Source organism: Cottoperca gobio, chromosome 9 (assembly GCF_900634415.1).
Source record: "Cottoperca gobio chromosome 9, fCotGob3.1, whole genome shotgun sequence".
Lineage (NCBI taxonomy): Eukaryota > Metazoa > Chordata > Actinopteri > Perciformes > Bovichtidae > Cottoperca > Cottoperca gobio.
Window position 1 is genome coordinate 23,643,676 of NC_041363.1, and position 15,698 is coordinate 23,659,373.

A 15,698-nucleotide genomic window follows, 5' to 3' on the forward strand; every position below is an offset into this window, starting at 1 on the left:
CATCATAGTTATTCTTGTGCAATACAAACCAGGAGCCATCTAAAGTATTTGTATTTGTATTTGTATTTGTTGCTGCTCACTCTTGCCTGGCTATGTTTACAGTTCCGTCGTTCAGGCACATGGCCACACTCAACGTTACATTAGTGTCCCAACTTGTTTGTACTCTCCTCCTTCAAAGTCCATTTCTGTCCCACAGCTGTCCCCCAGGAAGCCCTCTGTCCCAACACATGACATGTGAGGAACATGACTAGACGCGTTCAAACAGGGATATAGTGCAGAGTGAACCCTGCTGGCTAACCCTTGTTTACTTTTACAGAGGCGTTAGCCTTTCTTGAGTTTATTAAGGATCATACTGATGCAAGTTTCAGTTAGAAGTGGGACAAATAAATGGACTGCATTTATATAACGGACAACAATACATTCAGACAATGTAATATATTCTTCTGCAAGACTTTATCAATGTCAGTTCTCTGGCCATATTGAGATGATCTTTGTTGTGATGCAAAGGTTTCAAAAATCATTGTACTTTCTGGCAGTTTAAGGCTATTTGACATATGGATGTTGGTGCATGTGTTCATGTTACTGTATTAATCTTTAAAAAGAAAACATGGCACAAGTGTCTACTCGTTACTGTTTCATCTCAGTTGTCTATAAAATCTGTGAAAGTGAAAGTTCTTCATTAGGCAGTCGATGAATACAGGGTACGATTAACTTTACAATATTATTGAAAATCCTATTTCAGCGCTCTAGTCTCCACATGGATATGATGATACATGGATGTTTGTTGCCAGACAAACATGTTGCAATATATTGGGGCTGATATTGATGTTTGAGAGTTGTTTTTTTAAAAACCTGATAACGAACGAACAAACAAACATTTTTGACAAGGATCCTTTGATTTTGGTTATGTATGTACAGAGTTGGGACATTTTACAGTTGACAAATAAACTTCTAAACTGCGTAATGGAGACATTGCGTTTGAGTTCACACTGTTTGGGCGAATAAACGTTCCAGCAGTCAAATTAGGAAATGATGCAAGGTGAAAATTTACTTCAATCTTTGTTTAAACAGACATTTTAACACTCTGCCGTTTCTCACTCTGCTCTCCTCTTCATGAACTTCTTGTAAACATAAACATAAACAACGCTCTCAAATAAATCTCCAAACAACTCGACATGTTAATGGCTTGTCTTAATGCTTTGAGAGGAGCGTTTCCTGTGTGAGGTCATTTTAATCATCTGTGGTGTTTCATTAGTTTGGCCAATTGCCACTCGGCCACAAGATGAATGCTGTTAATGTTTGTGGCAAAGAAGTGAGAGGTTGTAAACACTTTGGCGTCTAGCAAGCTGTCATTTGAAGGTCTGTCTCTTGAAAGCATCTCACTTTTGTCTTCAGTGAAATCAGTTGAAGGAATGATATTGGATACACCATCTACTGGGGATGTTAGATTTTTGAACTTCGCTTCTGAGCATGTTTGGATCTGGATTATTTGTTATGGTTGTTTTTGCAGGTTATAACAGTATTCAAGTGGCATAAATGCTTCAAAATGTGAGTTTCAGGCTTCTAAGAGAAATACAACTTTGTCCATTTGCAGTGAATAAAGTTCAGTACTTTTAGGAAATTATCAGAGGGAGGGAGAGAGAGAGAGAGAGAGAGAGAGAGAGGGTCTATGGGTGAAAGGAGATGCACACTTTTATGACCAATAGTTCTACTTTTTGGAAAGCCAAGTACAGCAACACTTATAAAGTAGAACATTTACTTAATAGTATTAAAGTCAGAATAGGCTATTACTGTATATTAAAGAGCACCGAAGAAGCCATCATGTTTGTCCAGGGTTATAGACTGGAGTCTGGCTTGTTTTCATTTCCTGCTGCCAGAATCTCTGACTTGGCAATGTGACGACTTACCAGACATCAGCCTGGTTAATTAGCTACTTGTTGTGAGTCCATATGACATTTGTTTACATGCTCTGATTGGCTTGTAATCAAATGGCGTGAGCTTAACTTTACCACAAACAACGATGCAGCAAGATATGATTCAGACCAGAGAGGAGTAACTAGGTGTGATCCATCCAAAGAAACCAAGAGAACAATGTTGTGCAACACTGCTGTCCAACCCCAAAGGGTTGTACTTTACAATCCTGGCTGTATCTTTTCCCTTTCCTCTGAAAGCATAACAGATCTGTAGACTGACAGTCAAATATTAGCCAAGCTAGTTTGAGGTGTTCTTAATGAGAAGCAGACATTCAGTGCAGAGCTGGCAGGGTTTAAGCTGCGATGAGTCAATCCTATCCGTGTCTTGTTTTAGAGGTTAAAGAATCACTTTGTTGTGTCACACACACCCCGCAGCTAGCACCAAAGCAGATCATGTTCACATGAGGCAAACTTTATATAGTCACTGAAGAAGGCTTCGTGTTTGTGGACTAGCTGAAGTGGATTGAACATCCCCTCTCCCACACACACACACATACAGTATATAAGGGATAATGTACAGCAAATGGGTCCACTTTGGGTCAGGGCCCTGCGTCACCCCCCGTCCGGGTTAATTTCATAATAAAGACCCGCTAGCTGTAGATGAGCTCACTTATTACAACGCTACTTACTAAAGAAATCAATCATTTTTACTTTTGGAATTTTGAACAGACCGCACCTGATTGAGGCTTTCTTGCCCGTAACTGTCAACGTCTGTTGACATTTTCTTTTCGTTTACTGTAACCAATCTTGAAACTCTTCCATAGCTCATACGGTCCTCCGTTTAGTGTTTACTTCACTCCTGTCTTTTTCAATTTTGTCGTTTTTTCTGTCGTCCAGCCCTTTGTGTCTTTTAACCTCTCTTGCCTTGTCTGTGCTGTTTTGATTGTTCTTGTTATTTCTCTTTTCTTAACTGGGGACAGTTCAGCCATTAACCATGAATCCAAAGTTTGGTGCGCTCCAAATATATTCAAATCCTTTTAGAAACATAATCCATGGTGTTTTCTAATGGACAAATGCAAAACTAAGGTTTCGTTTTGCCACAGCTGACATTGTTTAATGTAGGACTTCTTTCTGCGGATTGTATGTCAGAGCGTTATAGCAGTGGTTTGCTATACAGAAATAACAGGCTGTAGATGTCGAATTATCAGAATAGAGTATTCAACAAAGCCATGGAATATGTTTCTTCACACCCTCCCTCTGTGCTGTCTCAGAGGCTAATATTTACTTTCATGACTTAGTCAGCCACCCACGCATACACAGCAGTGTGTGTGTGTGTGTTTGATTCACTTATTGACCTGATGCTCTTCACACTGCTGCTCTCCCTTCATGGTCCTGCATACTGTTGCCGGAACAGTTAGCGGCTGCTCAAGACTCCACATGACAGTTGACCTTGGTGGGCTGTCTGCTGGTCGGCTGGCCGTCCCTAAAGCCTCCAGCAGCAGCAGCAGTGGCAGCAGGCAGTTTAACGCTCCGATGGTCACAGCTTCATTCTGCACAGCCCTAGTTAGAAATGACAGCAGAGGAGTCTTAACTGCTCTACATTGGGGCTCTGCATTCAGATAACCTATTGTATTTAGTGTTTCAAATCTTAAGTTTTTGTTAAGTAAATATAAAAAACAGCATAGATTATAAGGATTTTTCTAGTTGTGTGGTTTTAGGGATAGCAGCAACATGGGCTGGTAATATTTTGACATTTATTTTGAAACTATTAGGTGCATTATCATTGAATGTTATACAAGCCCTCATGTTGTCCAGATAAATCCTAATAACCTGCAGTCCCCCAACTTTATTGTAAAACCACCAATATATACGTTCCTCTAAAACTAATGACGGAATGCCTTCAGTCTTAGGTTGTACTTTACCTGATAATCAGGCTAAATTTCTATTTTATTGTCACTTCATTATTAATTCTGACATGTTTCATCTTATGTGTGTTCATCTTCAACATGTTCATTCTGCCGACATTATTTTGAATCAAAACAGAAGTTGTGGTCATAATGTCTGTCATGTTGATCAAAGTAAAGTGTTGATCCAAGAGTAACATCAACTATAACCTGGATCTTATCCCATCATGCTAAATGTTAAATGCAAAACAGAAGTGCGTTAGATAACCTGCATGTTAACTGTACTAAGATTAACATGCAAACGGTATCATACCAATATGCTAAATGTCATATGCTAAATATTAGTATTTTAACATCCAATAGGGGTAAATATGCTGACTGTTGGTGCTCTAACACACTAACATTAGCAGTTGAGACTGACAAACGTGAAAGATGAGCCTGACGGGCCAAGTTGTCGTTACATTTTTTTTATCCATCCAACAATATTGATTTCTGTTATGAACATTGCTGTCTCATAGGGCCACCTCTGCAGCTCAGGTGTGTTGTGTCTCCTGTAAAATGGCCCTTTTTGCTTTGTTACAGTTGGGTAGAAAAAGGCAAAACTGTTGTAAGCTTAAAGTTGTTTCTAGCAGCAGTGCTACTTCAGGTCAATGTTTGTTGCTGATTAGCTTAATTCCTTTCTGCATGTGTGAGTCCATGTAGGATGTAGCTTACTCAGTGATCCTCTCCCCTGTGACCAGAGACTGCTGCTGTCTGCTGGTCTGGACTGTACAGGTGTGTAGGCTTGTTTTGTTGTGCTGCTGTAAGAATAGTTTTTCTCCTCCCTTTTTTTTAGTAGCAGTTTCTCACTGTTATTGTCCCTGCCAGTCTAAATTAGAGCTGTTTTTATTAAGACTGTGTTTAGGAGTGTGGTTCACTGCTTCTTTGCACGTTATTGGTTAATTTTGTTCAAGCTAAATGTCAATAAATTCATTGGATGGTGGCTGGTTGCTGCACCAGTAACTGCACCACTTCATGATTCATTATTAAATGCAGGCGGGTGGATGTTTTCTGTGGCTGTTGACATTTGTCCACTTTACCAACAGCTTGAGTCTGTTCAGAGATCCTGATTCATTCTAAAAGTTTCAGGTTTGGTCAGTTTACTGTTCCAAAAATATATATTTTGTAATCCAAAATAACAGCTTTACGCTCATGAGCGGAAAAGATCTTAAGTCCTCAAACCTGGTAGTAAAAATTAATTTAAATACCACCTTTTGGGAAATGTGTGTCACTATATTAAGTCACTTTAAACCTATGCGACACACTTTACTGGTTGTATAATCTTATTGTCAGTGATACTCTTGACATTCTGGGCTTGCCATGCACTTCCCTAATAAAACCGGAAACCACTTGTTAAGTGCAGGGCACAATCACATGACTTGTTAAACCACAAACTCTGAAAATTCCTGTATTAGTTATTTAAACGAAAGCAACCTGAAAACACTTCTGTAAACAGAAGTAGGGCTACAAAATACTACAGATTATTTTTTTATTAACCATTAATCTGACTATTTTCTTATTGACAAAAATTCCCATCACAGTTTACCAAACCTCAAGATGGTGTCTTCAAGTAACTGTTTGTTTGATCAGCAGTCCAACTTTAAGTGTTCAGGTTATTATCATAGAAGACTAAGAAAGCTAGCAAATATTAGCAAAAGAGAAATTGGAGCCATTGATGTATTTGAACATTTTGCTCCAAAAAAATATATTTTAAATGATTTTAATTGTTTGCAATTAATTTTCTGTCATTTGATTAATCAATTAATCGACCAATTGCCTCAGCTTGAGACGGGGGTTGTTTCTACATATGAGCACTGTTTTTTCTGATTTAGCTGCCTTAGTAGGTGTTTGTGTTCAGACCAAAAATAACCCTGCAAGGTTTGCGTTGCTTTACACTAGTTAGATTAACACAGCCTCTGTATGGATGTGGGTTGAGCTGCTCGCTGCTCATCTCTTGTCCTCTTGTCTCAATCCATCCTCTCTCTTTCTCCTCCTCCCGCCTGCAGAGAAGACATTAATAGCCAGGAGGAGGAGAAAGACAAAAACCATAGTGGATGTTAGCCTAGCTGCAAGGACAGTCGTACTCGCAGAGGGTAGAAAAATGTGGAGTGAAAGAGAATTTTTTTAATTTATTTTTTACTTTATTTCCTGCCCTGTTAGCAGTGTTTTCTCTTTGTATTTACTGGTGATAGTTACAGATACTAAGGCCCAGGACTTGTTCAACCTCATAGCATAACTTGGATTGTTATCACACATATTTGCAGCACTGTTTGAGGCAGGGGTCGGGAACCTTTTTGGCTGGGAGAGCCATAAAAGCCAAATATTTTTTTATGCATTTCCTTGAGAGCCATATATTTAATAGATTTGAATGCAACTTTATGCGTGCATTTTTTAAGAATAACACTTCTCCGAGTACTAATAGCGGTATCAGTGTTTCATTGAACACGTGCTCTTTTATTAAATAAACTAAACACTTACGTTATTGATCTCATTTATGTGCACGTTTCAGTGTTTACTGCACGGGTGTCAAACTCAAGGCAATTATATCCGGCCCGCGAGAAAATATCATATGTCTGTCATAACTGGCCCGCCGGTTTTGGTAAATCAATGCATGGCACAACCACGGGAATAGACATTCGAGGAAGTAACTAAATATGTGAATGGAATGAAAGTTTTTGGAAAGCAAAGGGAAACACACCACAGATCTCTGGGACGATGTGAGCCGGACTGTTTGTGCGACATAACGAAGCATCTCACTGTTAAACCTGCAGCTTCAGGGCCGTGTGATCACGGACATGTGTGATGCAGTGAGAGCTTTATAAGCCAAGCTGCCTGTGGGAGACTCTGATGCAGAAGGAAACTGTGGTCGTGTTTCCAAACACTGACAAACCATCTCCACCGCTGTGTTCCCGACAGCATTCTGCTGATCAACTGAGCGCATTTGCCGACTTTGCAGCTCAGATATTTAAATTGAACTGCTCAGCAACCCGTTTGCAGTTGACTTAAATATGCTCCCTATCTTTTTGCACTTTATCCAATATGTGTATCCTGTTCAATAAATGTGGACTGTGTTTGGCCTTCGACGTAGCCCCAGTTTTTAATGTTGGCCCTCTGTGATTGAGTTTGACCCCCCCGGTCTACTGCTTGCTTTGTGCAGTTTCTCCTCTGCTCGGTTTCGCGACGGGCGGGGCTCCGCCCCCTACGCACACGCGTGTGAACACACCTACAGACAGAGCGGAGGAAAGGAGAGGGGAGAACTAAAAACAAATCCGCTGCTAAATGTTTTACTTTAAAATGACACAATATAATTGTTTATTACCTGTTAATCATGTTAAATGTCAGCTCAAAATTGTCTGCGAGCCATATTGCGTTATCGAAAGAGCCATAGGTTCCCGACCCCTGGTTTGAGGTGTGTGTGTGTGTGTGTGTGTGTGTGTGTGTGTTCAAGTGTTCAAAATTACTGAGAAAATCAGCGATTACTCACATTTGAGAATCTGGAACCAAAGAATGTTTGGAGTTTTTGCTTGATAAATGATCTTTTATTAAAATCAACTAATCAATTGTTTCAGCATTAATGGAAAGTTTGAAAAGTCAAGCTTGCTCTGAAACTTGCTTTCATGCAGGCAGACACATGTTAACATTATTCACAAGAATTTTGAAACTGTACACTAAATCATGAGAATAATTGTACGAACAAGGAAAGACAATTAATATATTTTAAAGCTAAAATGTAGGTTTATTTCTAGACTTTATTACACAAACACTTAGTTTGTTTGTAAAGAGCAGGACATTAATGTTTTCTTTATCTTTCTCAGCGACGTATAAGCCTGTACTGTTTTATGGTGATCAGAATGGAAACGGATGTTCGAAGTATATTTGTTTGTAAAGTGGCTTCAGTGGTGTTCACCATGATTATTGAAAAGAAAGCTACTACTGGTCTACTGTAACTTTCAAAGCTAGTGCAGTCTTTAAATTTCGCTGTTTTGTTATGTATTTTTCTTTCCTTTTTCAGTCATGATGCAGTATGCAAGGGACACTGCCAGTTAGGACCATGTACTGTAGCTTTGCACTGTTTCAATCTTCATTAAAACCAGAGTAGAAATTTTCAATTACACGTCTTCTCTCCTGAGCTCCAACACCAACTCAAATGACCCCCTGTGTCTCAACCCCAACCTGCTCCTGCGTTCAGCGATTTCCCTGCTAATTACAACGTCTGTCCAAGATCAGAGACCTTATTTCTAAATGAAAAGCTCTCTGATTTAACCCTGATGCTCCCACTGACCGTATTTAGCTTTGTTTGAGTGGAAGTAACCATGAAAGGGAAAAAATGTCCAGGAGCATCAGCAAGCCTCTCAAGTGCAAACGGAAACTTAATCTCCTACCTCAGGAGGAATTTCACTTGGTTTTAAAAATAGCCTCTTTTGGGCAGAAAAGGCATCTCCACTGTGTTACATGATAGACCATTACTGGTGTTGACTCGCAAACAAAAGTGTCTGGCTTGATTTCTAGGATGTCAGTTTACTTGCTTATTAATGATGCTAGAGTGTCTGAGGCCATGTCCACACTAGGGATGTCACCAGAACGAATGCTTCGGTATCTTATCCCAATGCCAAAATTCTGAAAACATGACTACTCGTTTCTCCAGCATTTTCCTAAAAACCAAGGCGCTCATGTATGATTTTCATAAATATGGCATATGTCAAGTTGTTATTTTTTTATACCTAGGGCATTATTAGTATTTGATTTGATTATAAACTCCTGGAATTTTGCACCAGTCATTTTTGATAAAAGAAAACGAGGTTGATGCAAATGTATAATATCTAATACAAAAGCAGTGTAGATTATTGATTGTTATGCTTCCTTTCAGAGACATCCAGAGACAGCCATGGCCAGAGTCATTATGCTTTCATGATGTCCATCCAATTCTCAAGAATGTGACGTCTCAGGAATGCTTTGAGGGGCTTTCTTCAAATTTGGCACAAACGTTCACTTGGACTCGAGGGTGATTTGAATTTAGTCAAATGTCAAGGGCACTGTGACCTCTTTTTTTGCTATAACTCAAGAATTCACATGCTAATTATGACAATTTCACACAAATGTCTGAGATAAAATTATGAATGATGACATTTTGGACAGACGAATAGAGGCATACAACAGTGATGCTGTAATTCTAGTTTTTAATAATCTTTGGGTTTATATAGTGATCACACTTCCCTCTGTTATATTTGACCATTCTAGGTTACATTCAAGACAACATCTCTGTGTTGTCGATGCAGAATAGAGGCTGTTTCTGTTGACTGGGTTTAAATCCAGATTAAAGATTTATTAACTGCAACAAAGATGTTGGCCTCCTGGGCAGCAGACGGTTAACCTGTGAACCAGGTGTAGACTTTCAGCTCAGTCATGCTCAGCCACTAATCCTCCAGCTTCATAATGAGGTTGGTTGGAATCAAACAGTCTCCTTTTATGGACATTTTTGGGGATTTATTTTGGGTTGAAATATGGAATATTTGGAATTATAAAATTAAACTCTAAAAAATTGTGATTTATTTTTGTCTTTGTCATTTCATGTGATTGGGACTTTGCTGCGTGTACAATACGTTTATAATGCAAGACATATTTCCAAACACACACACAAAGGCGTTTTTCTTTCCCATTCCCTAACTAATCAGTGTTGGGTGTTCGTTACTAAAAAGATGTGGTTACCATTATTGCCACAAATGTAAAAAATACAGACCGTTATGAATAATTACAAATGTTGGAGTCCCCCTGGCCATCACTGAGATGAGTTGTACAGTCTTAGGGCCAGGGGGACAAAAGCGTTCTTGAGCCTGTCTGTGGAGCAGGACAGGGACAGCAGTCTGCCGCTGAACACGCTCCTCTGCACAGCACATTCACCCGGCAGAGGGTGGTGGGTGTTGTCCAGGATGGATAACAGTTTGTCAAGGGTCCTTCTCTCTGCTACTGTCACCAGGGAGTCCAGCTCTATGCCCACTACAGAGCCAGCCCTCCTCACCAGTCTGTTCAGCCGCTCTGCGTCCCTCTTCTTGCTGCTTCCTCCCCAACACACAGCATAGAAGAGAGCGCTGGCCACCACAGACTGGTCGAACATCAACAGTAGTTTTTTGCAGATTTTGAAGGACCCCAGACTTCTCAGGCAGTACAGACGACTCTGCCCTTTCTTATGAAGAGTGTCCATATTTGCCGTCCAGTCCAGCTTGTCGTCCAGCTGCAGGCCCAGATATTTGTAGGACCTGACCACCTCCACGTCGACCCCCTCGATGGACACAGGTTGCAGGTGTGGCCCGATCTGATTCAGAAATCCACCACAATCTCCTTGGTCTTGGAGGTGTTCAGCTGCAGATGGTTCGACTTGGACCACCTCACAAAGTCATCCACCAGACTCCTGTACTCCCCCTCTTGTCCATTCCTGACACAGCCGACGATCACAGTGTCATCTGAGTATTTCTGCATGTGGTAGAGCTCAGAGTTGTGCTGGAAGTCAGAGGTGTAGAGGGTGAACAAGACAGGGGAGAGTACCGGCCCCTGTGGCGCTCCAGTGCTGCTGACCACAGTGTCGGACGTGCAGCCTTTCAGCCTGACGTACTGTGGTCTCTCTGTGAGGTAGTCCGTGATCCATCTCACCAGATGTGAGTCCACCCTCATCTCTGTGAGCTTATCTCTCAGGAGTAGGAGCTGGATGGTGTTAAAGGCGCTGGAGAAATCAAAGAACATCATTCTCACCGCGCTACTCCTCTTGTCCAGATGAGCGTAAGCCCTGTGTAACAGATAGAGGATGGAGTCATCCACGCCCTCCTTCGCCTGGTATGCGAACTGCAGAGGATCTTGTGCATGGTGGACCTGGGGTCTGAGGTGATGGAGCAACAGCCTCTCCATGGTCTTCATCATGTGTGATGTCAGTGCAACGGGCCGGAAGTCATCTGGTTCCCTAGAGTGTTTCTTTTTGGGGACAGGGATGAGACATTAAGTCTTCCAGAGAACTGGGACCCTCCCCAGCCGCAGGCTCAGGTTGAACATACACTGAAGGGGCTCCCCGAGTTCAGCAGAACAGGCCTTTTGAATAAATCTAGCATTATAATTGCAGGGCTTTGATGTATAATGTTATTGAGTTATTTTAACTTGTAATATCGACATGGAGACAGATAGTGAATCATTTATCTGCGTCATACTTGTAGTCCTATTAGCAGATATTTTGATGGATAAAAAATAGTCTGATTTTGAACTCCTGGAGGCTTTTTCTGGTGTAAAAGAGAACATTTGTTACACACGCAAAACAAACACAGTCCTCCTCATTCCCTTGCAGACCTACTTGAATCCCAGCCCAGATTAGAGGACACGTGCGTCAGTTCTGTAGTCTCCTATCCCTCCCAGGTGAGAGACTGAACTCTGGCCTGATTAAACTGCCGTCTTCCAGTCCGACAGAATGCCTCCTCTCAGTTTAAAGTGGACTATTTGACTACCTCAACATTTACTTGTCATTTGCATCTCAGAAGCACTCTCGGTGTACAGCATTTAATTTTTTATTTTGATGGGCCGAAGAATACAGCGTCATCCTTTCTGTTATCGCCTTGTGTACACTGCTCGGCTGTATGCCTGTGTATTCTACACAGGCCTGTGTGTCAAGTGGACGCTCCCTATCTCAAGTCGGTATTTGAATATCTTTGTGTCCCAACAGGAGGCCGATGGTGATGACAGGCTGGGCTTGCAATGCGACACAGAAGGGGAATGTGATGGTGACTCCAAAGCAGACACTCCAGATGTTCCTCTCTCCACAGCGGACACAGACAACACTCCACAATACCTGAACAAAGCTCTGGCGGGCCTGCCGCCCAGGTACACACAGCTCACACACAGATACTCAAGAGATGGATGCCAACAAATGTTGTTTGTTCCTCAAGTGTTGATTTATCACTTAGCCTTACTAGACTACATTTATATATTCTCATGAGAGTCCAATTTAGTGAGCCACAGCAGGATGTAGATCAAATGTAAGATCTTAGATTACAAGTAGGTTGACATGCAAACGGCCACAAGGCTCAAATTCTTAGTTTTACAAAAATGTAAAACCAGCTCTAAAATGGGCCTCCTATGTCTCACTAATTATATAAGCCTTGAACCAAAAAAGCATAACGTCTTGTTCAAATGTACTTCAGCCACAATATTGCTGTACCAAGCAGTTTTCTTTCATGAAATGACTGACGGAGTGATTGATCATCTTTCCCCTGTGCATGTAGATGTCCATGTCTGGACATGCTCTTATTAATGCAGGGAAGGAAATGTGGTTGCTTGCAAATGTGCAGCCAACCAAAGGACTTACCTAGTGGGTGAAAGAGTTTAGAAAGGTTCTGTCAACAGACAAGTGACCAGTGACTACTGTTGATTTTGTTTTAATGCCTTCTGAATTTTATCAAAAATTGCAGGATTAGACATTTATATTTCTGCACCTCATATTTAGAGTGATTCACAGCAGTAGAGCATGTTTGAGCCTACAAGGATCATGTATATTGCATGTATAAATAAACACAACAGTGATTATAGTAATACGTTGTTGTGGTTAAAATAGCTTGTTGATTGATAGCTTGGCAGATGAAATAAATCAGCCAGTGAGGCCTACAAAAGGGAAATAAAATCTCTCAGTTGACACACCTACAATAAGTCGTTGAACAGGCACACATTGATATAATGAAGTATTCCTTGTGTACCTGCATTTCAAGTTTTAAGAAAGGTGTGCTGACAACCTATTCTGTCAAGTATATTCGATACTCGTGTGAATAGAATGTTTCTGGTAGGATTTATATCATGAAAACATGTACTGCTTAAAGTCCTTAAAGTTGTAACTGTGATTAGGAAAAATAATATATTTTGGTGTGACATTGATGCTTTTAGTAGCTTTAATTTAAAGGGACAGTTCACCCCAGAATCAAAAATCCATATTTTCCTTTTACCTGTAGTGCTATTTCTAAATCTGGATAGTTTTTGGTGTGAGCTGCAGAGTGTTGGAGATATCGGCCGTAGAGATGTCTGCCGTCTCTCCAATATAATGGAACTAGATGGCAGGCGGCTTGTGGTGCTCAAAGCGCCAACAAAATACATTTACAGTTTCATGTAGGAACTATTTTCCTTCTACCGGACTCGACCTGCCAACAGTATCGCCGTGCAGAAGGAAGTGTGCATCTACTAGACGAGAGGCTTGTTTCGTTGGCTGGTGTAGTTCGGTAGACAGAAGTAGTTCCTACATGATTTTTGGAAAGAGGGTTTTTAGACTGTTTTTTGTTTTGCCGTTTTAAAGGCACACCACAAGCAGAGTGCCATCAAGCTCCATTATATTGGCGCGAAGGCCAATTTCTCCAACACTCTGCAACTCTCACCAAAACAATCTAAATTGGTAAATGGCAATATAGGTAAGAGGAAAAATATTTAGTTTAGATATCGGGGGTTCCTTTTTTATTAAGAGAACTTGCAGTTGTACTGTTCTCTTAGGTTTTCTGACTTTTATCTGGAGAAGTATGGAAAAATATGGCGTAGTTAGAAGGGTAAGACTGTTGTCTGAATGCCAGAACTGTAAAATAAGCACAATAAAGTCTGGGAAATTGCCTTAAAGGCTGGAGTTGAAACTTGACACAAACATCATTCAAATAACTAGTATTGCACAGTTGCACATTCTTAGTTTGGAAAGGCGTCTTGCCGGCAGTTCAGGACTGTTGCACTTGGCCATCTGCACCAGTTCGAGTCAGCAGCACCGTGAACACAAAAGAAAAAGGTCCTTGATTGATATACAGATGATGAGTGGAGTGTGACCAATGAGTGACGCCAGGTCACATGGTTTAAAGGCTCTTAAGGAGAGGGAAGCACTAATCATTTCGGGCCATAGGAGCCGGTGTGCTGCAGACAGACATTTAGATGACCAGACTGCAGAGAGAAGGAGGGGCTGGGGGAAAAGGAAGGAGGAAAAGGAAATTAAAAGAAGAGGGAGATAAAGAGAAACAGGTGGAGGGATGGGGAATATGTAATAGAGATAAGGGGGAGGGAGGGCAGCTGATGAATGGAGCGAGCAAAATGACATGGCAGAGAAGGATGAATGGATGGAAGAGAGGAGGAAGGGAGGTAGTTTTAGAAAGTGAGTGATGGTGAGATGATGAGACAGTGTGAGCCCACTGTGCTGAGTGGAAGCAGCAGCAGCTTTTTTTTTTTCATGATGCAGCTGTTTTTCGTCTCCATTCATACAGAGGCACCAGGCTCTCTGCCCTGCTTGGCTCCTGTGCAGCTTTTAGCTGTTTCCTCTCCTTTGTTTTGCTCTCAGGCAGTGCAGGGTTTTGCCTCGGAGCAACACTCACTGCATGACGTGTTGTGAAAAACACTACAGAAGAATGAGGCTGCATTCCACATTTTTAGCCATGCTGATGTCATGGTACAAGTAGTAGGACTACTGGTAAACAGATTTCGGGGGGTGGGGGGGACTGGTGCTGGTGCTGGTGCGTAGTTCACTCCTCCCCTTTCCTCCGCTCTGTGTGTGCGGGAGGAGGGAATGTGAATGCGCAAGGCACACCTGACGGTCTCTTGACGGCACAGTGGTTGTAAATCACTGGTTTAGAGGTTAGCATCCGATCAAAATTATGATCTGTAACCATGACACTCGTGGCTTGGAAAAGGGATAGTCATTTCTGTATGATGATCAGTCCAGTCAACAATTACTGGATGTATTGTCATGACATTTTATACAGGTGTAAAGTTGTGGCGGACTGTGGCTCAGAGTGAGTAGTGCTATGCTGTTATAGGGACTGTGATCAATGCAAATACAGATCACACTTTTCTGATTGCTTAAAAAAAGTAAACTTTTTTTCAACTCAGATTTTATGCATATGGTGGTGTGTTTTTTGTACTATGACAGTTTTGCTAAAATTGCGATTTTTACATTATCACAATATATTGAATTGTAGCCCTTGTATCATGATACATATAGTATCGGCAGATTCTTTCCAATACACAGCCCTGATAAACTGACGTTTCCTCTAGTGCTACCAGCTGGTAAATGTTTTCACTTGTCCTGTGGATTATCTCCACATCTTGGAGATGGTTTGGCACCGCATTTGGTACAGATATCCATTCATATTTGTAGTCTCGACAATGGATGGATTCACATGTAATTTGGTGCGATCAAAATGATTATCTGTACCCATGACAGATGGTCCCTGACTGAGATCATGTCCCTCTCAAGGTTGTTACGATTCAGCCCAAGGGTTCCCTGCTGAGTTTTCTTGTAAACAAACAAAACTTTTGTTTACATTCAGTGTTCATTGAAATAAATATCGTTGAGTTCTAAGAAATATGGTGAATGCATTTCCTTGTTTTAGAGGGCATACTAGCTAATAACTCGACTCTAAATATTGGTCATTTTATACAGTTCTAAAACCAGCGATCATATATTGTCCCCTTCATGACAGCCATTGACAAATGTAGTCAGCTGATATGAATAAGCACATCCGCCCGGTACATTATAAGGCTCTGCTAATTATGATCTACTATTATAAGTTATTATATTATTCATGGCTCTGATGTTCAACTGTATGCATGTTTTATAACTGGATATATAGACATTGAGCTACACTGAATCATGTATCTGTGTCATACTTTTCACTTTGAATGAAAACTCAAAGCATAAATTAATTATTTCAATATTCGTGTAATGTTTAGGAGAAAGTAATTAAAAGTTTCTGTTCGCCACAGATGGAAAAACTACTGGATACGAGGGGTTCTGTCTCTAGCCATGATTTCAGGCTTTTTCCTCATCATCTATATGGGACCTGTCGCTCTTATATTAATT

The 15,698-nt window shown here is 40.9% G+C and overlaps 1 protein-coding gene across 2 annotated transcripts in view; it reads left to right on the plus strand.

Annotated features, from left to right (window-relative positions):
* The window catches only part of cds1 (CDP-diacylglycerol synthase (phosphatidate cytidylyltransferase) 1), a 34,024-nt gene that overhangs the window by 3,146 nt on the left and 15,180 nt on the right, over positions 1–15,698 (plus strand). The window contains exons 2-4 of one of the 2 annotated variants that reach the window (XM_029439732.1): positions 8,724–8,858; positions 11,553–11,710; positions 15,602–15,698. In XM_029439732.1, coding sequence (XP_029295592.1) covers positions 15,642–15,698 — 57 coding nt within the window. In that variant the 5' untranslated portion in view covers positions 8,724–8,858; positions 11,553–11,710; positions 15,602–15,641. The remainder of the gene's footprint in view (positions 1–8,723; positions 8,859–11,552; positions 11,711–15,601) is intronic. The other variant, XM_029439731.1, reaches the window with a different exon arrangement.